This window comes from Dunckerocampus dactyliophorus, chromosome 9 (assembly GCF_027744805.1).
Source record: "Dunckerocampus dactyliophorus isolate RoL2022-P2 chromosome 9, RoL_Ddac_1.1, whole genome shotgun sequence".
NCBI classification, from domain to species: domain Eukaryota; kingdom Metazoa; phylum Chordata; class Actinopteri; order Syngnathiformes; family Syngnathidae; genus Dunckerocampus; species Dunckerocampus dactyliophorus.
In genome coordinates this window covers 1,322,540-1,349,732 of record NC_072827.1, presented here as the reverse complement: position 1 = coordinate 1,349,732, position 27,193 = coordinate 1,322,540, and the positions used below count along the sequence as shown (strand labels likewise).

Genomic DNA, 27,193 nt, shown 5'->3' with positions numbered 1-27,193 from the left:
TATTACCATATCCAAATAAGGCCAAAGCCGAGCGGCGTCCTGCGCATGCTCACTGTGGCTTTGCAAAGAAACTTACTGTTTACGTCTATCTGTTTTTGTGTGACACAATCGTGCGCTTTAATAGCGCCATTGCCTCATATGGAGTTATTTAGAATTATCAATCCTACAAGGAGGCATGGGATGCTGTTGAAAACAACTCAAGACAATGCAGGAAAATATTGTAACATTAACCCATAAAACGACATGTAGCACTCGAAAACACGTCACAAGCAGCTCACATTTGACATGATGGCTTAAAGCAGGATAATATTGTGAAACTGGTTTCGCTGAATAGCCGCTGAGAGACTGACGTGCCCTCACACACCCTGAAGCTCAGAGGACAACACTTTTATTTTGTCTTACCTCCCTTCGTGTTATTTAGGAAGTTGTGACGTACACTTTTATGGCGTTATGTGCTTACACGTTGCTTGCCACAAGTTCCATCTAGTATTATAGTTCAGTTTCATTTCAACTGAGGTTGTGCAATACAACTGACATACAGTAATATGGCTCCTTGGAAAACACCAGCACTTCCGCAAAAAAGCGGAAACCGTCCTGATAATGAACCAGCTGAAGTTGTTATTGACTAAAGTTCGCATGCTTTATGTAGTATACAAAACCATGGTGGATAGAGCTTTATCACACGTACACGCACAATCATGAGTTTGAAATTACACAAATATTCCACCTCTTCACACTTTCCCCTTAATAGTTACTTATAATTGATTATAATGTGTATGGATTAAACAAAACTGAAATTCATTGTTAATGCATTTGTACTATTTTTATACGAAGCAATAATAATAAAACGCATGATTCATATTTTTCGCCCACATTTTTTGCGCTTTTTTTCTGAAATTAAGAGAAAAGCACAACCGGATATGCTGTTTGCTAGTCCACACACCGTGCCATAGCCTTTTCTAGTTTGATGTCAGTGGGTCATTTTAAGTCGATTTAAATTAAAATACATCGTTTGTGTGTTATATGAGACATCGATTGAAACAAAAAAGTGATCGTCAGTATTAATTTTCATCGTAAAATCTGCACCGGAAGTTTATGTTTCTTTGAAAAATTAGCTTGACGTTAACTGAAGTCCATTGTGAATGGGGGTAGTAGTAAACAAAAACTTAAATGGCCACTAACAAGAGCTAGCTTGCCTAATACAATACAAACTGCTACAAAAACTGCAATTACATGAAGGAAAATTCAATAAAGTCTAAAAACCTGCTTACAACGTTGAATGGTTCAAATACTGCCGTGTACAAACATGTTACAATCACTGTAATAATACTTTATTTAGCTAGACACGAAGTTTTATTTTGGTGACCGGAAGTTCTTGTCGACGTTCTAGCAAGGCGTCAGCTGACCATTGTGGGAACACCGAGTGACACCTGTCCGTGTGGCCGACACACGGCGACCACCACCGGAGACGCCTCCGAGCTCTTTACCCGGGTTTAGAAGCGGAGCACGGAGCCGGCACCAGCATGGCGGCCGAAATCGAGCCGCGACCGCAGGTTCGGAAACCATGTTTGCTTAGCAAGATCGAGGCTTTCCAAGATGTGGTGAGCGCGGCGGTCATCATTCCCAAGGAAGACGGCGTCATCAGCGTGTCCGAGGACAGGTAAGACGCCACCCCCCACCGTGAACCTTACTGAGCCCGCTGTGTAACAACCCTTGACGTGCCCCATGACTCACCCCGCGGTGTGGATGTTTATTCATGTGACCACAAAGATGTCAGCAGACTTAGTAGCCAACATTCTAGCTAGCAACACACCTATTAGTGCAGTACTCATTATTACTTAGTTAACGGAGGTGACTTTAATTTAGCTTGATTATCCAATTATTACTCTATCCAGTACAATGTACATTTCCTGCTCCAGGTGCAAAGGAGTATGAATACTTGTATGAATATGAATGCTTTTACTCACACCAATGCCACCATTTTCCAAAACAAGCACCTTATCTTGTGTATTTATGTGAGTTAAGCTGATCTGGTAGCGAACATGCTAGTTAGCGACATGCTAATTAGTGCGGTCAGTAATGTACTAATTACTAGGTAGTTTGCTAATAGCTAGCATGCGTGCATTTCTATACACTTTGTTATTGTCACCATTTACCTGAGCAAGTCCTTCATTATTCAGTAGTGTAACTAACACGTTTTGTTTATCTTGTTGACCACATTGGGCCTCGGTGCTCACAAATGTTTGTTTTACCTTTACATCCAGACTAAAATGTTTTTTGCACTCTCACAGAACAATTCGTGTTTGGCTGAAGAGGGACAGCGGTCAATACTGGCCCAGTGTCTACCACACGATGCCATGTGAGTGTCCTCTCCTTGTGGACAAAGTACAAGTATTTCCTGTGCAGCAAAACTAAATTAAACATAAATGCCACTGCTGTATAATTCTGCATAGCAAACTTGAATATTTTTTGGTTTGACTGTCACCGCTCGTCTTGGCGATTTGGCCGTAAATGTCTCAGCTTCTTCCGTTTTAGCCACTCTGGGTGTGAATGCTCTGAATGTTTGCACTAGAGTGAACTTTTACGAGCTGTTCAAGAATCTAAAAAGCAAACACACACAATGGCGGCGACGTCTGACTGACAGACGGGCTTCATTTCATTCCAGAGCTGTTGTGCAGCGTAAAGATTGTTGTTGCTTAAACAGCCAGTACAATAGCACACATTGGAGTCCACGAGGAAAACTTCTGATGGAATCTTCATTGAGGGGAATTTTTGCTTTTTAAATTTTTTTTTATTTTTTATTTTTTTAGCAAATGCTCTCAGGAAGTTGCGACATCAGGCCGTTTTTGGCGTCTTGGACATGCCCTCTCTCTTGTACACTTCTGTCCATACAAAGACAATAATGCTCAATTTTGAGTGATTCATTTAACTATTTTTTTTCTTAGTGTGCTTGTCCAAGTGTTGCTAATGTTTTGACCCTCGCCTGTAGCTGAAGAAGCACACTGGTGAGCTTAATTAGGTTCAAACTGTAACTGTATTGTTCATTAAATACCATTAATTTCTATGTTGTGCCTCCAGCCTTGTGTTCCTGCATGACCTTTAACCCCGAGACCAGGAGGCTATTGGTGGGGGTGGACACCGGGAGCATCTGTGTAAGTACACTCGTCACCCCCGCCTTCCTTCAGGCTTGCTGCAGGGTGTATGTGGGTGTTCACCCCATCATGTCAATAAAAATAGTCTGTTTCAGTCTCAAGCTGCGGCTACCATAAAAACGTAGCCGAACAGGCAATGTTTTAAGTCACATAGTAACATTCTTACAGGTCACACAAGTGTAAAAAGAAGCTAAGTAATGTTTGATGAGTGACACCGCATTGTCTTACTTTGCTCCCAGGAATTCATCTTGGCGGAGGATTACAACAAGATGACACCAGCACATTCCTACCAGGGTGAGTGTTTGGAGGGCATTCCTTTTTTTATCATTTATTTCTTGACACACACACACACAGGTACAGCTCAGTAAAATAGAATATGGTGCAAAAGTTATGTGTGGTTCATTTGCTGATTAGACTCGGACTTAGACATTATTGCTGCACAATGGAAATGGCTTGACTGCCATGAAAAATATATTCATGAATAAATCGTGCTGTTTTGTGGTTGAGTACGGCCTATTATTAGTCAAAACATACACACATTTAAGCAAATGTTAATTACTTTTGCCTAAATTAAGCACTTTCAAGCAAAAAAATGGCTAAAAGACGCATCCAAATTTGTACATTGGTCCCTAGGTGTCAGTAATGTTACTGGAATGAATGACACAGTGAGTGTCGAACATTGTGTGTGAGACACACAAGCACCAGACCTGATTGGCGGAACAACAGGCTTTTATTGAACAATCTCACAACAGGCACAGTAATCCCAAATGAAAATCCCTAATAAAAATGACATATATATATATATATATATATATATATATATATATATATGAGTACACCCCTCACATTTCTGCAAATATTTTATTATATCTTTTCATGGGACACCACTGAAGAAATGAAACTTTGCTACAATGTAAAGTAGTCAGTGTACAGCTTGTATAACAGTGTAAATTTACTGTTCCCTTCAAAATAACTCAATACACAGACCTTAATGTCTAAACTGCAGGCAACAAAAGTGAATACACCCCTAAGTGAAAATGTCCAAATTGGGCCCAATTAGCCATTTTCTTTCCCCAGTGTCATGTGACCCATTAGTATTACAAGGTCTCAGGTGTGAATGGGGAGCAGGTGTGTTAAATTTGGTTTTATCACTCTCACACTCTCTCATACTGGTCACTGGAAGTTTAACATGGCACCTCATGGCAAAGAACTCTCTGAGGATCTGAAAAAAAGAATTGTTGCGCTACACGAAGATGGCTTAGGCTATAAGAAGATTGCCAACACTCTGAAACTGAGCAGCAGCACGGTGGCCAAGACCATACAGCGGTTTAACATCACAGGTTCCACTCAGAACAGGCCTCGCCATGGTCGACCAAAGAAGTTGAGTGCACGTGCCCAGCGTCATATCCAGAGGTTGTCTTTGGAAAATAGACGCCTGAGTGCTGCCAGCATTGCTGCAGAGGTTGAAGGGATGGGTGGTCAACCTGTCAGTGCTCAGACCATACGTCGCACTCTGCATCAAATTGGTCTGCATGGCTGTCATCCCAGAAAGAAGCCTCTTCTAAAGATGATGCATAAGAAAGCCCGCAAACAGTTTGCTGAAGATAAGCAGACTAAAGACATGGATTACTGGAACCATGTCCTGTGGTCTGATGAGACCAAGATAAACTTATTTGGTTCAGATGGTGTCAAGCGTGTGTGGCGGAAACCAGGTGAGGAGTACAAAGACGAGTGTGTTTTACCTACAGTCAAACATGGTGGTGGGAGTGTCATGGTCTGGGGCTGCATGAGTGCTGCCGGCACTGGGGAGCTACAGTTCATTGAGGGAACCATGAATGCCAACATGTACTGTGACATCCTGAAGCAGAGCATGATCCCCTCCCTTCGGAAACTGGGCCGCAGGGCAGTATTCCAACATGACAACGACCCCAAACACACCTCCAAGACAACCACTGCTTTGCTAAAGAAGTTAAGGGTGAATGTGATGGACTGGCCGAGCATGTCTCCGGACCTAAATCCTATTGAGCATCTGTGGGGCATCCTCAAACTGAAGGTGAAGGAGCACAAGGTCTCTAACATCCACCAGCTCCGTGATGTCGTCATGGAGGAGTGGAAGAGGATTCCAGTGGCAACCTGTGAAGCTCTGGTAAACTCCATGCCCAAGAGGGTTAAGGCAGTGCTGGAAAATAATGGTGGCCACACAAAATATTGACACTTTTGGCCCAATTTGGACATTTTCACTTGGGGTGTATTCACTTTTGTTGCCTGCAGTTTAGACATTAAGGTCTGTGTATTGAGTTATTTTGAAGGAAACAGTAAATTTACACTGTTATACAAGCTGTACACTGACTACTTTACATTGTAGCAAAGTTTCATTTCTTCAGTGTTGTCCCATGAAAAGATATAATAAAATATTTGCAGAAATGTGAAGGGTGTACTCACTTTTGTGACATACTGTGTGTATATATATATATATATATATATATATATATACATGTGAATATATATATATATATACACACACACACATGTGTATGTATATATATATATATATATATATATATATATATATATACACATGTGTGTGTGTGTGTATATATATATATATATATACACGTGTGTGTGTATGTGTATATATATATATATATATATATATACACGTGTGTGTATGTATATATATATATATATATATATATATATATACACATGTGTGTGTATGTATATATATATATATATATATATATACACATGTGTGTATATATACATGTATGTATATATGTGTATGTACTGTATGTGTGTGTGTGTATACATATATGTATGTATGTATGTATGTACAGACCCTTTCCAAAAAAATTGAATCTCATGGAAAAGTTTTTTAATTTCCATAATTCCATTCAAAAAGTTAAACTTTCATAGATTATAGATTCAAAAAATTAGAATACTGTGAAGAAATCACCATTTACTTCTCAGTTTTTGCAGGAAAAAAAAGAAAGAAATTAGGATCACATCAAATCAATCAAAATATGGTACTTTCAAAACGATATGTCAATCTTCAATACTTGGTTGGGAATCCCTTTGCCTTAATCACTGCCTCGATGCCACGTGGCATTGAAGCAATCAGCCTGTGGCATTGCCTGGGAGTTATGGAAGCCCAGATTTGATGCTTGATCCTTGATGCTTGCTGTCAGCTCTTCTTTGTTGTTGGGTCTGGTGCCCCTCATTTTCCTCTTGAGAAAACCCCATAGATTCTCAATGGGGTTTAGGTCCGGTGAGTTGGCTGGCCAGTCAAGCACTGTGATGGCATGGGCATCAAACCAGGTTTTGGTGCTTCTGGCGGTATGGGCAGGGGCCAGGTCCTGCTGGAAGATGAAATCTGCATCTCCATACAGATTCTCAGCAGAAGGAATCATGAAGTCCTCTAAAACATTCTGGTAGACTGTTGCGGTGACCTTGGATTTAAGAAAGCAGAGTTTACCAACACCTGCACCGGACATTGCACCCCAAATCATGACGGACTGTGGATATTTCACACTGGACCTCAGGCAGCTTGGGTTCTGTTCCTCACCCGTCTTCCTCCAAACCCTTGGACCGTGATTCCCAAATGAGGGAGAAGGGAGAAGTGTGATATACACGTCCCCTGTCATACAAAATTTATTTGACTTTGATGCTTGTTATAAAGCAAATTTGGAGCGACCGGACCGGAGCAGGAGGGGGGAAACGGGGGGGGGGACAACAAAAACAACAACAAAAAAAAAAGAGAGACAAGGACAACAGCAGCAACAACAACAATTGTGATAGAACAACAGAAACATGCAGGACAACATCAGCAAATAAATGTTTGTGACAACTATAAAGACGAACAAGGACATAAGGACAAAACAACATCAACAACCACAATGACGAAGCTGTCAATGACAATCACACATAATAGCAGTCATGAAATGATGAACTATGATAGTGATCACAATGACAATACTGCATTGAAACAGTCACACATAATAGTAGTAATGAAATGATGAACTATGATAGTGATCACAATGATAATACTACATTGAAACGGTTACACATAATTGTAGTAATGAAATGATTATCCATGATAGTGAACAGAATGAAAATTACTGTAATGCACATCATTATAAAAAGAAAAAAAACAAAACAAAAAAAAACTATAGTCATACTGCTGATATCACCGTCGCTGTAATAAAAGCAACAACATAACACCCTGGTTAACTCAGTGAGTAATGTGGGGAAGTACGTATGTACTGTGAGTGTGCATATGTACAGGTATCTCTGTATGTGGGGAAGACTTCATATATATAAAGGTGCAAGAATGTGTGGGCGTGTAATTGTCACTGAGAATGCATGAAAGGAAAGGCGCCGCCTTCCACCTCCCAGAGAGCCCCGCCCCAAATAGCCAGGCCGGGCCCCGGCCGCCAGAAGGCCACCAGGCCCACAGGGGCAGGCAGCACAAAGATCAGTGCCCCAAGAGCCAGCCCAGAGAGTACACACACGCACGCACATACACACTACTACGCACATACACACCCCTACGCGCACGCACATACACACTCCTACGCACTCAAGCGCGCACACACACGCGCACGCACGCACGCACACGCACGCACGCACGCACACACAGTGGTCGACTGCCCGACACCCGGAAGCCCCACCCTATCCCCCGTTGGTAACCCTAGGAGCAGCGGAGCCGGGGACCCCGGGTGTCCCAGACATACGATCCAGAACCCCGGCGCGGACCACCGGGGAGCAGGAAGACACCAGGCCACACCCTCCCAACGGTAGGACGCCGCCAGCAAGGCAGACAGGGGAGCCAGTGAGGAGGAAAGCGGGAAACTGAGCAGGCAGGCGGGAAAACGGGCGAGCAGCCAGGCGAACCACCACACAGCACCAACTGACACCCGCGGGCCAGCAAACCCCGAAGAGGGAGCGGGAGCACCACACCCCAAGCCGCAGGGAGGCTAAGCACCAGAGCCGAGAAGGCGAGACCAGCAGCAGACCAGCCGACGGCCCCCACAAACCACCAGAAGCCAGACCAGCCACATGCCACCAGAGCCGACAGCGCACCACCCGCGCACCGGAGCCCCACCCCCGACAAGCACACAGACAGACCGGGGGAGGCGAGGACACAGACAGTGGCCTGGCAGAGCACAAAGCGCAACGGCGACAAATGCGCAAGCGCCCGGCAGAGCACAACCCCCCCCAGCGGGCCCGGCCCCAGGGCACACGCCCCCCCACCCCCACTCCGCCACCCAGGCCCACAGTACCCGCAAGCATGACCAAGCCCCAACCCACCAGCTGGCCCGGCGCCCCAGCAGCCGCCACAGCGCAGCAACCACCAGCCGCCGCGGCGGCACACGGGCCACCCGCAGCACCGGCACCGTCCCCCGGAGACCGCCGAACCCGCCCCAAGAGTGCTGAGGCGCCCGCACCACGTGTCAGTCCAGGGGAAGCACCGCAAGCCGCCCCCCCCCGGCGCAAGCCCCGACATCAACAGGCCCCAGAGGGCCACCCCAGGGAAGGGCAGGCGAACCAGACAAGGGCACCCCACAGGCCAGGCCGCCCCGGGCGAGCCACCGCGACGGCCCGGCCCCCGGCCACACCGCCGACCCTGGCGGGCAGGTGCCGAGGTGCACGAGGCACCCCAATCCAGCCCGCCCCACCCGTGTATGTGATAAGGTGTGATTGTGTCTATAATGCAATTAAAAAAATAATAAATAAATAAAATAAAATAAAAGAGGACAGCTACGAAAAGCTGGTCTCTGTGTCCCTGAGGGGTGTATCTGTGTGCATGTATATGGGGTGTATGTGGATGATAGCTAATGATGCAATTAAAATCGGGGGACAGCTGCCGCTCGGAGGGCCCCTCACCTGACCAGCCCCCCCCCCCCCCCCCCCCCCCCCCCCCCCAAAAAAAAAAAAAAAAAAACCTAAGTGTCTACTCCCGCCTCATTCCACTCTTTCTGGATCTCTGCCAGATTCTTGAATCTTCCCTGTTTGATAATCCGCTGAAGCCCACGGTCATCTCTTTTGCTGGTGCATCTTCTCCTGCCACATTTTGCCCTTCCTCTAGACTTTCCATTGATATGCTTGGACACAGCACTCTGTGAACAACCAGCCTCCTTAGCTATGAACTTTTGTGGCTTACCCATCCTATGGAGGGTATCAATGATGGTCTTCTGGCCAGTTGTCATGTCTGCAGTCTTCCCCATATTGAACCCAACTGAAGCAATTTAATGACACCTGGGGAAGCCTGTGCAGGTGATTTGAGTTTAGTAGATGATTAGTGTGTGACACTCACTTTAAAACATTCATGCCCTGCAAAATTTGGGCTGATTTCTTCACAGTATTCAAATTTTTTATATTCCTTTGGCTGGAAGCCCAAATTATGTAAAAATAAACAAATAAATACTTGACATCGTTTAAATTGTGGGCCCTGAATCTATAATCTATGAAAGTTTAACTTTTTGAATGGAATTATGGAAATTAAACAACTTTTCCATGACATTGAAATTTTTTGGAAAGTGTCTGTATGTGTGTGTATACACTGCTCAAAAAAATGAGAGGAACACTTGGAAAACACATCAGATCTAAACTGGGGGAAAAATGATCTTGAATATGTTTCCTGATAATAAGTGGGTGATGTATTAGTAACAAAATGATGCCACATCATTTGATAGAAATGAAAATGATCACCCTATAGAGGGGGGAAATCAAAGACACCCCAAAAATGAAAGTGAAAAAATGATGCAGCACACTGGTCCATTTTGCTAAAATGTCATTGTAGCAACTCAAAATGATTCTCAGTAGTTTGTGTGGCCCCCACGTGCTTGTACGCATGCCTGACAACGTGGGGGCATGCTCCTAATGAGACTACGGATGGTGTCCTGGGGGATCTCCTCCCAGATCTGGACCAGGGCATCACTGCACGCATGGAGGAGATTCCAGGAGACAGGTAGTTACTCCAGGAGAGCTGGACAGGGCCGTAGAAGGTGCAAGGAGGAACAGGATGAGCACTGCCAGAGCCCCACAAAATGACCTCCAGCAGGCCACTGGTGTGAATGTTTCTGACCAAACAATCAGAAACAGGCTCCATGAGGGTGGCCTGAGGGCCCGACGTCCTGTAGTGGGCCCTGTGCTCCCTGACCAGCACCGTAGAGCTCCATTGGCATTTGCCATAGACCACCAGAATTGGCAACTACACCACTGGTGCCCTGTGCTCTTCCCTGATGAGAGCAAGTTCAACCTGAGCACATGCGACAGACGTGAAAGGGTCTGGAGATGCCGTGGAGAACGTTATGCTGCCTGCAACATCATTCAGCATGACCGGTTTGGTGGTGGGTCAGTGATGGTCTGGGGAGGCATATCCCTGGAAGGACGCACAGACCTCTACAGGTTAGATAACGGCACCCTGACTGCTATTAGGTACCGGGATGAAATCCTTGGACCCATTGGCAGAACCTACGCTGGTGCAGTGGGACCTGGGTTCCTCCTGGTCCACGACAATGCCCGACCTCATGTGGCTAGTGTATGCAGGTAGTTCCTGGAGGATGAAGGAATTGATACCATTGACTGGCCCCCACGTTCACCTGACCTAAACCCAATAGAACACCTCTGGGACGTTATGTTTAGGTCCATCCGGCGCCGCCAGGTTGCTCCTCAGACTGTCCAGGAGCTCATTGATGCCCTGGTCCAGATCTGGGAGGAGATCCCCCAGGACACCATCCGTAGTCTCATTAGGAGCATGCCCCCACGTTGTCAGGCATGCGTACAAGCACGTGGGGGCCACACAAACTACTGAGAATCATTTTGAGTTGCTACAATGACATTTTAGCAAAATGGACCAGTGTGCTGCATCATTTTTTCACTTTCATTTTTGGGGTGTCTTTGATTTCCCCCCTCTATAGGGTGATCATTTTCATTTCTATCAAATGATGTGGCATCATTTTGTTACTAATACATCACCCACTTATTATCAGGAAACATATTCAACATCATTTTTCCCCCAGTTTAGATCTGATGTGTTTTCCAAGTGTTCCTTTAATTATTTTGAGCAGTGTATGTCAGGTGTTCTGTCGAGTGTTGGCCCAGGGCCAAAGCTCGGGCCCCAATATGCGAGAGCCGAGGGCAGGTAAACAATTCTTTATTGCTGAAGATGCAAAAACGAAGGAGCAAAAAGTACAACCAAGGATAGAGTAACAGAAAATCACCGGAGGAAGTCACAGGGAAAAAATCCTACCATAACACAGGGAGCTACCGAGAAAAGGGATGGAGGTAGAACGGCAACACTATAACTGGTCTAAGAGAACAAAGGAGTACTGCAGAAAAAAGGCACCAGGCAGGCAGCAACAAAAAAACACACACTGCACGCGTAACGTGAGGGGCCAACCAGGTGGAGCCGCAAGAAGGCTGGAACGTCTGCTGGAAGCAAAGAGGGCATGCAGCAGGAAGGTGCCTGTGACGAGGTGCAGGAACGCAACAATCTGGCACCTTGCGGTGGGGCCTTGCTGCTTAAGAAGGGCTTCCCTCAATTAGCTGCAGGTGTGCCAAATTTGGACCGTGGTGTGGGAGGCGTGCTGCAACAGAGAGCAGAGAGGAGACAGAGCAGCGTACAGAATCCTCACAGTGTGTGTGTATATATATATATATATATATATGTACACACACATACATAAATATAATGCCGATAACAAATATAGTTCATAAGAGTTGAATTTAAGAGCTGATATGTAGCAACTTCCATGATGATAACCAAAATCGCTTAAGTTCTTACATGAATAGCTAAAGCATTGTACTGCCAAACAATGGAACTCTTATCAGCTATTTTTGTTCTATTGTTATATTTGTCCAAACACAGGTACCTGTAGTTGTATCAGGCATTCACATGAACAAGACACTGCTAATCATTTTTCCATGACTGTATATAATTGTGTCCTGTCGTTCATCTTTCTCTTCATAAAATACAGCAAAAATGGGCAGAACTCCCACAAAGTGGCAAATGCGGAAGTGTATCTATAAAATAAAAGTGGGAAATATGCCCATTTTTGCTGTATTTTATCAGATTAATCATCGTTTTTAAATGAATTAATCACCATTAGCAGCCACATGTGAAACATGCCAGTTGTTACTTACTGTGTTAATGAACAGAAAGCTAAAAGACAGGACAGGATGATATATATTTGTGTGTATTAACAGCTCCGAATGAACTGAATATGTCAATCAAGCCAAAAGACAGCACACCAGCCTAAAAATCTATTTGTCTAACACGAGTCTCTTTAATAGCAGCACATTTGAACCGCACTTTAAACGTGTTATTGTGAGCAATGAGGGGTTGCGTTCAAAGACATCACGTCTTTGAAGGTCAATGTACTTGTTGTCAGTGTATTTTCCAGCATACTTGAACGTAGCAAATTGTACATGTGAATTAAGAGTTACAAAGTTAGTGATAAGAATATCCACTTCACGCTTTTCTTGATCTTGCTGTTTATTTACATACATGCATTGTAAAGCCGTTTTTGTGACTTGTGACTTGAACTAAAACGTCTTAATCAGAAGTGTTATGTGATGAATGTGGTGCTCTGCAGCCCACCAGGGCAAAGTGACGGTGGTTCTGTTCGTGCTGGAGATGGAGTGGCTCCTCAGCACAGGTCAGGACAAGAAGTTCACCTGGCACTGCTCCGAGAGCGGCCAGCAGATGGGCACCTACCACACTGCAGCCTGGGTCTCTGGACTACAGTATCCTTATCAGCGTTTCATGTGATCGCTCCTCTGGCCAACTGATGAATGATAGACACGGGACTTGACACCGCTGGTGGCATCTATCACACAGTAAAGACATAAAAATAAAAGTCATCTTGTAAGCGTTGATGTTAAAGATAATTTACACGTGATTGTGCATTTTTAAGCATGAAAATTGGTAATTGAACTGAAATCCAAATATAAGGCATTCAAGAGACATGTTCAAGTTGTGGTATGTAGTATTGTACACTGGCCACTAGGTGGCAGTGACGTTACTGTAATGTTTGGTGGCACACACAAGGAGCAGCCTTTACAATAATACTAACATAATCATCCTGATAATAACATGCGCTACTGTTGCGGCCGTAACTCAGACGCAGTGAAGTAAGAACTGAACCCCTGACCTCCTGTCATCGCCCCGAGCAACGCACATGAACACGAGTTTTATTTATGTCTTATTTTCTGTTCTTGTCTCTACTATATTGTTGGGTAATACGGGTGTAAAGATGACCCTTCAGATGTAGAGGGCTCTAATAATGTTAAAAACCGTATTTAAGAGGTCTAACGAACTGTGAAAATATTCCATTTCTAAATAACGAGTCCTACTGGAAGCCGGGTCTGGAACCAATTAAGCGCGCTAAATGAGGGATTGTGTATCACTACATTGATAAACAGAGGCCTTGCAATGCCGTCTAGTCAGCTGTGGTTGCTTTCTCAAGCTTCTGATTGGCCAGACTGAGAGACGGCTGGTGAATGTTGTTCTATGTGAACAGAAATGATGATTTAAATATCCGCCTTCGTGTGGACGTGGCCTTAACCTTCCCACAGATTTGACGTGGAGACGAGGCACGCTTTTGTCGGCGACCAGTCGGGTCAGGTGACCATCCTGAAGCTGGAGCAGGACAGCTGCAGCCTGGTGACCACCTTTAAGGGTCACACCGGTACGTGCGTGACACAAACCGTATGCGGTTCTGCACCCAGAAAATGGGCGTCGTCTTAGATCCTCCAGACACCCCCCCTCACAAGGTGCTCACATTTGTCCTTTATGTGCACCGTGTGAGTGTGCACTCTAACCTTTGACATGCGTGGAAGACAACATGAGCACCGTGTCAGCACATTTGTACAACCGTGGGCGTTGTGGTGCTGCGGTGCCTCATGTGGTCCTGCAGGGGTCAGTTTTGCATTGCAAGTCAAATGGTTTCAAACAGCAACAAAATAAAAGGTTTACCTGTCATTTCCCCGTCAGGTCACGTGACTGCGCTCTGCTGGGACCCGTCCCAGAGGGTCCTGTTCTCAGGAAGCTCAGACCACTCTGTCATCATGTGGGACATTGGAGGACGCAAAGGCACCGCCATCGAGCTGCAAGGACACAAGTGAGGCACATTCCACAGATGTTTGTGTTTCATTTACAAGTGTTCACGCCACGTGTCTGCTGACAGCGACAAGGTCCAGGGATTGTGTTACGCCTCACACACACGCCAGCTCATCTCGTGCAGTGCGGACGGCGGCATCGTCATCTGGAACATGGATGTCACCAGACAGGAGGTGATGACGCAATGGATGTTTTTGGGCTTCTGGTTGTGTTTCCAGTGGGAGAACCACCACTCTGTGTGCACGTGTGCGTGCATGTGTGTGTAGACTCCAGAGTGGCAGGACAGTGACTCCTGTCAGAAGTGTGAGCAGCCGTTCTTTTGGAACTTCAAGCAGATGTGGGACAGCAAGAAAATAGGCTTACGTCAGGTACACGCCGCCCACCACAGTTCGAATCTGTCAGGAAAACTGCACTTTTTGGGGGGGATTTTGCCCATCATCCACAATCCTTATGGGAGACATGAACACACACGTCTCTCTATTCCAGGGGTCGGGAACCTTTTGGGCAAAGAGAGCCACGAAAGCCACATACAGTATGTAAAAATGTATTTCCATGAGAGCCATGTCATATCGTTTAACACCGAATACAACCAAATGTGTGTATATTTAACAATTTTAGACTGCAATAAGTCTCTGAATGTATTCTTTTTAATAGTGCTGTTATATGGAAGCTAACCAACAATAAATAAATGACTTTTTACCATTAATGCCACTTCTGGTGCTGCATGCTTTTGCGCCCTGCTCCGTATCTTTCTTTCTTTTCCTTTTTCGTCAAAAGGGTCGTCTCTGCACAATTAGCTAGCTGACTATTTGATTAAAGGAGGGACGCCCCCAATAATAAAGTTTTGGTGTCTGACACGGGAAACTTGGGAAGGACAGCTGGCATTGCGCTAGAGAATCAAATGGATGGATTAAAATGAAAATAAATTTAGAATGTTATTTTTAACACTGTGATTTCTGTACTGTTTTACTTTAAAATGTCAGGAAAACAAATGAAAATAAACACATTTGATGATGTTAAGAAATGTCTGAGAGCCAGATGCAGTCATCAAAAGAGCCACATGTGGCTCCCGAGCCAGAGGTTCCCTGGCCCTGCTCTACTGTATTCCATGCACTCTCAAGATATAAACACGGCTGAAAGGTTTAGCTGAGAACTTCTGGAAAAAACTCTGCAACTCTGCTCCGTTTCCATGCAATGTGACGTGCATATTAGCAAGCTACAGCGACATTAACATGATTTTTATTATTAACATTGTTACGCCGATCGAACTACGTTACTGCCGTATTGACACCTTGCCACACCATCCCAGCTAGCTATTAGCCGGCTAGCAACGAGCTTCACCACACACCCGCAGTGCCTCAAAGCTACGCACTGGAGCTGTTGCTACTGCTGCTTTGTTTTTATTGTGGAGTTTGGAAGAGTTAACGCCAGGTGTGGGCATTCCTTTCCATGTTGCTAAGTGAAATCAATGAGCCCATGAAGGAAGTTCCGCTAATGCTTAAAAGGACCAAAATACTGCAAGTATTCCATGTTATCATGAATGTACCTGTTACTACACGGTGACAGCATGGATGGAAAACCATCCAACCTTGTAGGAGGCGGGCTTTTTAGGGCGGCATAGGTGTGTCCCATTATGTGCAGTAATGAGCTCTCTTTGTATCTGTTTTTACATCTTTGGAAGGCACAGAAAAGAGAAAGATGTGTGTTAATGTCTCACGTAAGGATTTTGGATGATGGGGAAAAAAAAGTGCAGTTTTCCGTGAAGTGGCATGCAAGTGTAAAAAGAAGAGAAGCAATAATAACAGCAGGGGTGTAACGGTATGACATCATCACGGTTCGGTGCGTGCCTAGCTTTTAAGGTCACATTTACGGGAACAAAATGCAAAACATAAAACTGCATTCTCTTTACTAATAGTCAACCACGAAGCAGCAATGATTCATTTCTTTTAAAAGGATGAAGCAGTGAAAGTGGAAGTGTAACGTGGCGAGTCATTCTATTGTTACAATATACCGAGGGCCAAGAAAAAGTCATTCCAGACCGCAGACGTACTGAGCGAGCAAGCTTGTTGCTATGAGGAGCATGGTATCACTCATACTTGGCAGAATTACCGATACTGATATGAAGCGATATTGGCCAACATGCCTACTCTGTGCGGTAGGAAAAAGGCATGGTGAGTTCAGGTACCGTTACACCCCCGTCCAGTAAGAAGTGTGCAGTCACACTGGAGTTTTACCAAAATCTCCACCCTCTCATCGGCGTCAGCACCACTGCAGGAAGTGTGGCCAGGCGCTGTGCGGCAAGTGTTCCTCCAAACGTTCCACCATCCCGCTCATGGGCTTTGAGTTTGAGGTGCGCGTGTGCGACGGCTGCCACGCCTCCATCACCGACGAAGAGTGAGTCGGCCCTCTTTTGAGTGTGACGACACGGCACGGAAACCTTACACTTGGCTTCCATGTTTCCTGTCTTGCAGTCGCGCGCCCACCGCCACCTTCCACGACAGCAAGCACGGCATCGTGTACATGCACTATGAGCCCACCACCGGGTGCCTGCTCACATCCGGCGCCGACAGGATCATCAAGGTCACCGACGTGTGCTTCATGTCTTTAAATGACCACATGTGCCACCTTTCACAGAGCTTTATCTCCAAACGCCTTATTCCATATTTCCACAAATGTGATTTACAACTATGGCTCACTGTCGTCTGCCGGTTCCTTAGCTTTGGGACATGACCCCCGTGGTGTCCTGAGTTCAGCACTCTTCCGACCCGCCGGGAAGCTCCTTACGCCGCCCTGAGCTGGCAGCAGGCGCCCTGGAGCAAGATGGAGGAAGTCCAGCTGTACAGGGGGACGGGGCCACAAGTGGTCTGTTGACCGACTGTGATGTGATGTGATGTGATGTGTGTGTGTGTGCGTGCGTGCGTGCGTGTGTGCGTGCGTGCCCAGGGTGGACCACTTTTTGCTGCCATGTGGCTCCTAGTTAGGATGCCAGCACCGAGTGAGGACCTCATTAAGGTCCTGCTGCAAAGGACCCAGTGGGTTTTGTGAGCTAATTTATTAATAAATGTAAAATTGTAGAAGACACATGAACCATCTTCTTCATCGTAATCATGCGAGCTCCGTTGTGTTAAATAACGTGAACGTGTGTGGCAGTGCACTGGTCTCCTCTCCAAAGACGTTGAAGGCGTCCCCTTCATCTGCACTCAGTATAAGCTCCTTTCCTCCAAAAATAGCTCATTCCTCCCCAGTCGGGGTGCCTAAAGAGGCGGAGCTAGACATTGTGCAGTGTGCTGATTGGTGGACAGCGAACGATCACAAGTTCATGTTTTGTTACATCCCAGTTGTCCCTTCAAGTATTTTTACTGTAATTTATAATTCCTCTTGCATTCTTTCTCATCTTATTGTAGATGACAAATCAGCGTGCTGCTATCACTTCACTGCTACGTCTTTGTGTGTCATTCTAGTACTTGATAGGGAGAATCGAAGTAAAACATACCGTGTCAACAAAATCGTTCATCTATTCTCCCGAAGTCTCTGGACAAAATCACAAGTGTGGAAGCAATGGCTAGTTTCGCTTTTCACGGTTATCTCGACACGAGCGAGCCAGTCCGAGGGGCATCGACGTAAGCGGGTTCCTCTGTAATTGCATTGTGAGACAGGAAGCGTCTTAAAAGTCTTAACCTCCTAAGTAATTGTTGCGGTATATACTGTAAAAACACAACATGCATTTCAGGCCAGTGGTTTTTGTTGCATTGTGTGTGATAGAGCAAGTCACCAAGTGATGTCATGGATGCATTAAAGAATCTTCAAGTACAAAAATGTTGGGTCTTTTCTTATGAATAATTCCTTTGAGACTTTATTGGAGTGTTACAAACCTCTGATGATGGACACGAGTAACAGTGATGTCACACTCAGTCTGTAAGCTCAGGGTGTCAAGCTTGTTTGGGTTTTTAAATTGGCCCTTGGTATATTCTAACAAACACTGGATCAAAATGTTAAGACCAGTTGGAAAAATTGCAAGAATGTACATTTTGGAGTCTTGAGGAGGTTCTAAGTAGAGCTTCAAAATGCAAAACGAAGAAATGGGATTGGACAAAACAGTTTATTGCAAACAGGCAAGCAAATAGGCCGCTCATCAGTTGATCAAACGTCAAGACTGAACCCCCCCCCAACATAGAAATAAAGTCAAAAAGCGACTAGGTAATTAGTATTTGGACCGTTTTTGTTCATCTGAAAAATTGGCTAGGACGTGCTTGATGCCAGTGTTTCCAGGAGGCCAGTGGGAATGTTGCCCTTCACGGAACTGATGTCCATTTTTGTAAACTTCCCTTGCCATCCAACCCCAAATGTTGCCAATTGGATTTAGATGAGGGGAACACGCAGGATGGTCCAAAAGAGTGATGTTATTCCTCTGGAAGAAGTCTTTTGTCAATCAGGCATTGTGAACTGCAGCCTTGTCCTGTTGAAAAAAAGCCAGTCATCACCACACAGACGAGGGCCTTCGGTCATGAGGCATGCCCCCTGCAACATGGGGGATGCCCCCTGCAACATGGGGGATGCCCCCTGCAACATCTCCAAATCGGCAGCTGCCGTTTGACACCCCTGCATGACCTGTAGCTCCATTGATAAGATCATGATGGCGCTGCCTCCGCTGTGCCGTGCAGCCATCAGGACCATTACTCCAACATTTTTTGGTCTCACTCTCATTTCTTCTTTTTCCATTTTCAGCAGTGTAGTCCATTAACAGTGACTTACCCTCCACTTGGTCTCCTAAGCCCAGTTTTTTTGAGAAGGCATTTTTATGATTAAATGTATTAATCTTTTGAAGGCATCTTGTTTTGAGAAGCCAAACTCTGTACTTACTTGTCCCCAGCAACTAAGTGGAACTACGTTCTTCATCACAGAAATCAGACCAGAAGTGGACTTAGGAGACCAAGTGGGAATAAGTGGCTGTTATTGGACTGCAGTGCTGATGGGGGTGTCATGCAACTTCATGTCAAAAAATCCAAACTATCACTTTAGGATCCAGCTTTGCAAAATGTCTTGCAGTTTTTCCAAAAATGACCACACTTTGGAAATCCTGAGCTTTAAATTTGACCTACTTTGGACTGCTTTAGCATCTTTAATGTAGAAAATGTAGCAAAGTGGCCCCCACATCCTTCCATTATCTGCATGTGCTGATACATTTTGGACACTCCCACTTGCACTAATGTTAATCTGGTCTTCAGGGATTAAAGATTGTTTGTACTCTCCTGATCAAAATCTTAAGATCAGTGAAAAATGGCTAGAATGATCATTTTGCTCATTTGGATCTTAATGAGGTTTGAAGTAGAGCTACAATATGCAAAAACAAGAAGGGGGGGTGAGACAACAAGCACTTTGAAAAAGTCATTTATTGAAAACAACAATTCAACTGAAATAGGCTGTTTATCAGCTGATCAAAAGTTTAAGACCACAGGCTATAAAAGGCCAAATGTGCTCCAAATGTCCCCACTGTCATGCCCTCCTGATGCTGAAGCTAAGAAGCTTTCTCTTTTCCAACGTGGTGGGATTGTGGAGCTGCATAAGCAAGGCCTCTCGCAGCGTGCCATGGCTGCTGAGGTTGGGAGCAGGAAATCAGTCATTCTACATTTTTGAAGGATCCTGAGCTCATGGAACAAAAAAGTCAAGTGGTAGACCCAAAAACATCACACCTGCGCTGAGCCGGAGGATCCGATTGGTTGTCCATCAAGACACAGGGCGGTCTTCCACCCACATGAAGGTCCTCACTGGTGCCGACTGGAACGCAATAACCATCAGACGCCATCTGTGGGAAAAGGCTTTAAAAAACAAAAGACAAATTCAAAGACCTCATCTCCTTTTTAGACTTTGCCTCAAACACGGGACATTGAAAGGTGGAACAAAGTTTTATTCTCTGATGAGATAAAATGGAACCTTGACGGTCCAGATGGCTTCCAGCGTTACTGGCATGACAAGGAGATCCCACCTGAGATGTTTTCTACCCGCACAGTGGAGGGGGGTCCATCATGGTCTGGGGTGCTTTTTCATTCAGTGGAACACCGGAGCTTCAGGTGGTGCAGGGTCGTCAAACGGCGGAGACTTACGTGCAGATGTTGGGGCGGGCATCCCTCATGACCGAGGGCCCTCGTCTGTGTGGTACCAGCTGGGTTCTTCAACAGGACAACGCTGCAGGTCACAATGCTGGCTTGACCAAGGACTTCTTCAGGGAGAAAAACATCATTCTTTTGGACCATCCTGCATGTTAAATCCCATAGAGAACATTTGGGATGGATGGCAAGGGAAGTTTATAAAAATGGCCATCAGTTCCAGACAGTTGATGCCCTTGGTGAAGCCATCTTCACCACTTGGAGCAATGTTCCCACTAGCCTCCTGGAAACACTGGCATCAAGCATGCCCAAAGCCATTTTTGACGTGATGAACAAGAACGGTGCAGCTCCTCATTACTGAGTCCTACTGACAACATTTGTTGTTCTGGTTTGGAGAGTTTTTTGTTCTTTTTTGAGCGATGGTCTTAAACTTTTGATCAGCTGATAAACAGCCTATTTCAGTTTATATGTTGTTTTTAATCAATGACTTTTTCAAAATACTTGTTGTCTCACCCCCCTTCTTGTTTTTCATATTGTAGCTCTACTTAGAACCTCATTAAGATCCAAATGTGCAACATGATCATTCTAGCAACTGGTCTTAAGATTTGGATCAGGAGTGTATCATGAAGCTGCACAGCACATGGTGTATGAAATGCAATACGTTCACAATATTTCAGGTGTGACATTTGCTGGAAAATGTGTTTAAGATGTAAAAATGCAGCATGAAGTGGTTAAAAAATAAATAAAAAGAGAGGCAAAGGGACAAACCTCAAGGTTTGAACTTGAGCGCCAAATCACTGAGCGCCGCCAACAGTCTCTCTTCCTCCTGAGACGACGTCCTGGAGAAGGCCAGCGGGAGGTGCGTCGCCACCGCACGCCGATCTGGAACCAAACGTTCAGCACACGTATCACATGACCGCGACAACGCTTTGCTTCTAGAACACAGCGCTTCCCGTGCATTCCTGTGGGCCCTCGCACATCAACACATTCGAACGGGACCGTCTGGGAATCAATCATCCTGAATCGTCAGCACGTGAGCCTGTCTTCTGCCCGTGCCCATAATTCACCATGGCTAGCTTACAACACACACACGCAATTTTTTGCATATAAAAAGGGGACAGGATTTTGTTTTTGATTTCGAGCCGAGATGGCTGCAGCAAGCAAGCAAAAAAACACAAAACAAAAAAAACTGAAAAAGAAGAAGTGCAATTTCACAGGGGTAATGATTGGACAGATGGTTGACAAACAAAACAAAACACAGCAAACAGAAGAGAACAGCAGAAAGTAACAGGGGCCACTTCGGAGGCGAGAACCCTGGAGGAGATTAAAAGAAGAAGAAGAATCCCACATTAAAAAGAGAGACTAAAACGCACGTGGGTGCCACCGGAGGAGCAGAGGGAACCCCGGTGCCACCTCCACCGGATGAGCGCATGGCTTCCATTCCAAGCCAAACTGCCATCAGTGGCGTTGCTGCCAGAGAAGAAGAATACGTAGCAGGAGGGCTCACTCTATTAAATGGGTATTCAGACCCCTCTAGGATGTCTGACTTTCAGAGACCAACATGAAAGCACACATCGCTCTTCTGTGGGCCCCCGCCCCCACAGGTGGCTCTGTCTTGTTTGTGACCTCAAAGAACAAAGTCGTTTCTATATTTCTTCTTTTTCCTGTTTTTTTTTGCACTTTTTGTCTTCCACAGCATCCATAAAAATGACATGGCCCACCCCCACCCCCGCAACCAAACACCACAAATAGATTGCAGTCCTGTGTGAAACACTGAAATCCATAGAATAACTTGATCCTATTTAAAAAAAAATAAATAAATAAAAAAAGGAAGCCTGACCTTGAAAGAAGAGTCCGCTGGGCTGCCTGGCGGCGGCGGCGGCCACGGCGAGCCACACTATGGTGTCAGCGCCCATGGCCTCAGTGCGAAGTTTGCTCTGCATCTTGGCGTGAAAGGACGGCATGGAAGACTGCACGGCTACGAGGATGACAAACCTTGCAGCCAGTCACCAGTTATCAGTAGTTGACGGTTAAGAATGTCCACCAGGTGGCATTTTAAATCACACTCAGACTGATAAATAAGAAAGTTTCACGTCAACAGTGAAAGCAAACGTTTGAAGTGAACGGCACATGTGTACCTGGTGTGTCGGCCCAGCCCGGGTGCATGGAGGAGAAGTGGACATCTTTGTACTGAGCCGCCCACCTCTCGGTCAGAACCACCTGCTGCCTCTGTGCAACACACACAACACATGACGAAAGGCTCCTTTCTCCACATCCTCAGTCGTTCGTCTTTACTTTGTTCTGTGCGTAGGCCATGGTGCCGTCAAACGTCCCCTTCTCACACTGGAGGTCGTCTACGTTGAGCTTCTGCGTGAGCATGCCGCCTGACGAAACAGTCACCTGAGAGGACACACTTGGTGTTTTACAACCTGCGCGTCTTTATGAATATATTGTGTCCAGCCCACCCACCACTCGGGGGTCCTCAGCCTTCTGCAGCGCAGGTAGAAGAGCTGTGGTCAAGATGTACGTGCCTGGAATCAACAACATATATATATATTTTATATGGTGGAACCCGCTGGTGTCGACCAGCTCCTCAAGTACCGGTTTTAACGGCGTGTACCAAGTACTCCTCAACAAGCACAGAACAGACAGTGTGACGTGTTTGGTGTGCAATTACTATTCTGATTTACTTTCAAATGTTGGATTAAACTGTTTTAAATATGTTTTTTCTTTATTCAAAGCAGCTTTCCAACAAAACACAATATTTACCGAAACATGACCTCTCAGACTTTTTACGCAGCTGTGCCCGGGTCATGCTTTTGGGACTGGATAGTTCTACCACGACTAAAAGTAATAAAATGACTAAATTGCCACCAGTGTGTTCTCTGCATTTTGGAATCCAATCTTTCGGCTGTAAGCCACCACGTGACATGATCACCCTATAGAGGGGGGAAATCAAAGACACCCCAGGACACCGTCCGTAGTCTCATTAGGAGCATGCCCCCACGTTGTCAGGCATGCGTACAAGCACGTGGGGGCCACGCAAACTACTGAGAATCATTTTGAGTTGCTACAATGACATTTTAGCTAAATGGACCAGTGTGCTGCATCATTTTTTGTGTCTTTGATTTCCCCCCTCTATAGGGTGATCATTTTCATTTCTATCAAATGATGTGGCATCATTTTGTTACTAATACATCACCCACTTATTATCAGGAAACATATTCAACATCATTTTTCCCCCAGTTTAGATCTGATGTGTTTTCCAAGTGTTCCTCTCATTTTTTTGAGCATATACAGTGTATATATATATATATATATATATATATATATATATATATATATATATATATATATATGTATAAACATATACATATATACACACACACACACACACATATATATACACATACACCTATACAGACAAACATATACACATATATATATATATATACACACACATACATATACATGTATGTGATGTTTTCCAATGTAACTTATATGCACGATGAAATAAATGAAACCGTTACCACTGACAGTAACACTCACTAATGGGCTGATGTCATGCCAGTACTGCTCACAGCCATACTTGCTACGATACCTGGATAGCGCTATCATACAGTATATGCCGTGATGAAAGTTAAGTTAGGAGTTAAAAGTTGCTTACCGAGTGTATTGGTGGCAAAGTTCTTCTCTAAACCTTCCTCCGTTAGCTCTCGCTGGTTGACCATACAACCTGCATTGTTGATCTGGTCATACGATGACAGATTTAGTTTTACACACACACACACACACACACACACACACACACACACACAGAGTTTGTTAGGTACCTACCAACACATTGAGGACGTTACTCTGGACAAAATTCTGTGCAAACTCCCACACTTGTCTGGCGCAGGACATGTCCACCACATGGACATGAACATTCTGCAAAGAATAACATTCATTCACACCACAAACAATAAAGATTCAAGATTCAAGAGTTTTATTGTCATATGCACAGTAAAACAGAAAGTTCTACTATGCAATGAAATTCTTATTCTGTTCATTCTCCCAAGAAAAGAAAGAAAACACAAGAAAGAATAAGAACATAAGAAACATAAATACCAATAAATTAAGCAACAACAACAGAAGAGACATTAATACAAATAAATAATACAAATAATACAAATGAATGAATGAATGAATAAATAAATAAATAAATAAATAAATAAATAAATAAATAAAGTGCTATGAGTGTGTGTGTGTGTTGCGTGCGGCGTGTGCCTGACACATTTGTCATTTGAATTGGCTCAAAAGGAATAATGTCGCCTCACCTGGTTTTTACTGCACTCCACAATTTCCTCCTTGGCGGCGTCTGCCCGCCCCTTGTTGCGACACACCATGTGCACCGTCCCCCCTGAACACACACAATCAGTGTGTCACCTCACACACACACGACAACACACAAACATGACAAGCAAGCTTCATCTGACCTCTGTTGGCAATTTCCTGCGCCGTGGCTTTTCCCAGGCCGCTGTTGGCGCCCGTGATCATGAAGGAGCGCCCACTCAGGTTCACTTCCAGGTCGGCCGCAACAAAATTCTTGGCTGCCGCCTCATAGCCGCTCCTGTGGGGTTAAAGGGCAACGGGTGAAGACAACATGGCTAATTCCCCTGACATCCCAGAAGTGTTTGCTTACATGGGCGTGCTCCAGTAAAATTCAAAATACATTTGAAGAAACAAACTACTTAAAAACATTTGACTTCATTAGCTGACAATAACGGTCTTACACAATTACATTTAGCCACTTTATGTTAGATATTTAACGGATATGATTGTTTTAATTTCAAACAACAAGGCTATCCAGCTTAACAGCTATAGGATGACATTGAAATGTTACAAACTAATAGCTCAAAGCAAAGGATTACTGTAGCCATTACAAGTAAGATATTTTCTCATTTCATAACGAAGCAAACGGAAATTTCCTGTAGCTTCATCAAGGAAAACAATTATGCAACAGCTTCGAACATACAAAGAATACAAAAACAAGGTAAAACACAAAGGATACAGGTTGACCGACACATTCATGACAATACGGCAGAAATATAAATGAATACTTTAGTTACTGAAATACAAAAAGAGCATTTAAACATAGGCATAAAGAGTGTTCTTACAACTTACTTAGTGTATTCGTGGAGGCCTTTGACAAACCACACCGCGTTCCTGAACATGGACATGTTTAATCTATAAATTGACGGCTCGAGCGGTCATCTCAGCACAGGGCAGCGACAATACAAGTTATTGTTTATGCGTCGTCACTGATCTGTATTATATATCTGGATAGCTCATACGTCGCACCCGCCCGTGCAAGCCGCTGAAGCCAAAGAGACGCCATCTTACCACTCACATGTCGACTACATTGGCACAGCGCACATAGTGTACAAAGCAGATGAAGAGGCTAGCAGAACATCTATATTTGACATTAAAAAGCGGGGAGATTCTCCCATTCCTTCAAGTAACGCAACCTTCGTCCCTTAAAAACCATTTGATACGTTATTCTCTATCTTTTGGCTATATTAAATGTACTTTTTCCCTTCCAATTCTCATTGCCTTTGGGACAAAATTCTACTGTGCACCCTGGCTCAGCACTCCCCTATAGCAATGATAGTTTTACTCCTCTAGAAAGAGATTTTCATTTGAACTGCATATCCCATCCCTTTTTTCCACTAAAATCCATGGTCATGATCCTTTACTTTTTATTCTTACTTTCATACAATTCACTATGCTCTCGTCTGTACAAAATATGAATCATAAAAGAGACAAGTTTTAAAATCATTTCACATTTTGATTATTTTTTTGTTTGTGTTATGAAATAGAAAAAAGCTCTTTTCTGATATAGAAATATATTTGAACAAAAACCACAGGAATAATATGTGATAACCATAATGTGTAATAACCATAAACACACACCAGAAAAAAACCACAACACTGAAACAAAACCATATGCTTTGGGTAAGACAATACGTTGTTTGCAATCTCAAACATACCGGTATGCATGTTCAGGAATATTATTTTCCAGAACATATCATATGAATGAATCCTTTTACGTCAGTCATTCAGCAGCAAAAAAAAAGGTTGTTTATCCAAATGAAGGGTCAATTGTATGCTAACTGGCTTGCTAACTGCACTGTATACAATGCCTGGTAAGCATCATGGAAGCACTGAGATTCTCCCATTCCTTCAAGTAACGCAACCTTCGTCCCTTAAAGAAATACATATATCATGATAGAACAAAAAAGTACGTACATTTCCTCTTAGCTATTATAGAGCTATATAAACGTATCAATTCTGGACATACATTTAATCAGACGAATTTTACACGATCGAAAATATCTGAGAGATGGACAGTGCAAAACCCTTAAATGATCAATCATAAATCTACATTTCAATCATACTTACAGGTGAAATGTTCGTCCACAGCCTTTGAACTGGAGATTTGTACAGTTAATAGCTGCACATGCAGGCATCTTCAGGCGAAATTTGTGTCCAATCCGAATGAATAAAAGAAGTTCACCACGAATGCAAAAGCTTGTCGAGAAGTGTTTCTTGAGAGTGGCAATATGGCGGCCGTTTGCCTTCACAAGTCATAGCCAATGAGCTATCCAGATATATAATAGAGTGCAGTGATGCGTCGTAAATAACATTATGTAGTAGTGGGCGAGACCCGGAAGTGCTTTTTTTGGAGAGCAGTTCACAGCGCCACTTGTGGCGCGGAGTGGAAGTACGGTTAGCTTTTCGGGAAGATAGCCATTTCCAATTGAATTTTA

General features: G+C 44.4%; 2 protein-coding genes across 9 annotated transcripts; one reads left to right on the top strand and one right to left on the bottom strand.

The window, feature by feature from the left end:
- The first annotated feature begins 1,388 nt into the window (after positions 1-1,388).
- wdfy2 (WD repeat and FYVE domain containing 2) lies at positions 1,389-18,115 on the top strand. 3 transcript variants are annotated; one of them, XM_054787189.1, is made up of 13 exons: positions 1,584-1,660; positions 2,292-2,359; positions 2,946-3,005; positions 3,079-3,152; positions 3,392-3,446; positions 12,752-12,902; positions 13,734-13,846; positions 14,152-14,278; positions 14,345-14,450; positions 14,544-14,645; positions 16,541-16,671; positions 16,749-16,857; positions 16,995-18,115. In XM_054787189.1, the coding sequence occupies exons 4-13, from the start codon at positions 3,093-3,095 to the stop codon at positions 17,022-17,024; spliced, it is 984 nt and encodes a 327-aa protein (XP_054643164.1). In that variant the 5' UTR covers positions 1,584-1,660; positions 2,292-2,359; positions 2,946-3,005; positions 3,079-3,092; the 3' UTR covers positions 17,025-18,115. The 3 variants fall into 3 exon arrangements, with proteins under 3 accessions (XP_054643161.1, XP_054643162.1, XP_054643164.1); XM_054787186.1 differs by lacking the exon at positions 2,946-3,005 and having other exon boundaries at positions 1,389-1,660; positions 16,995-18,114; XM_054787187.1 differs by lacking the exons at positions 2,946-3,005; positions 16,541-16,671; positions 16,749-16,857; positions 16,995-18,115 and adding an exon at positions 14,764-16,534 and having other exon boundaries at positions 1,389-1,660.
- Positions 18,116-18,362: 247 nt separating this feature from the next.
- Positions 18,363-27,000, bottom strand: dhrs12 (dehydrogenase/reductase (SDR family) member 12). Of its 6 annotated transcripts, none has more exons than XR_008572444.1 (12): positions 26,826-27,000; positions 24,860-24,993; positions 24,701-24,783; positions 24,219-24,311; positions 24,049-24,130; positions 22,851-22,912; positions 22,677-22,781; positions 22,520-22,610; positions 22,222-22,359; positions 21,150-21,263; positions 19,968-20,093; positions 18,745-19,870 (listed from the first exon to the last, which is right to left on the bottom strand). XR_008572444.1 is itself a non-coding variant. In XM_054787190.1 (11 exons), the coding sequence occupies exons 1-10, from the start codon at positions 26,891-26,893 to the stop codon at positions 21,151-21,153; spliced, it is 969 nt and encodes a 322-aa protein (XP_054643165.1). In that variant the 5' UTR covers positions 26,894-26,997; the 3' UTR covers positions 18,363-18,733; position 21,150. The 6 variants fall into 6 exon arrangements, 4 of the variants coding, with proteins under 4 accessions (XP_054643165.1, XP_054643169.1, XP_054643166.1 ...); XR_008572445.1 differs by having other exon boundaries at positions 18,745-19,867; XM_054787190.1 differs by lacking the exons at positions 18,745-19,870; positions 19,968-20,093 and adding an exon at positions 18,363-18,733 and having other exon boundaries at positions 26,826-26,997.
- Positions 27,001-27,193: the final 193 nt, after the last annotated feature.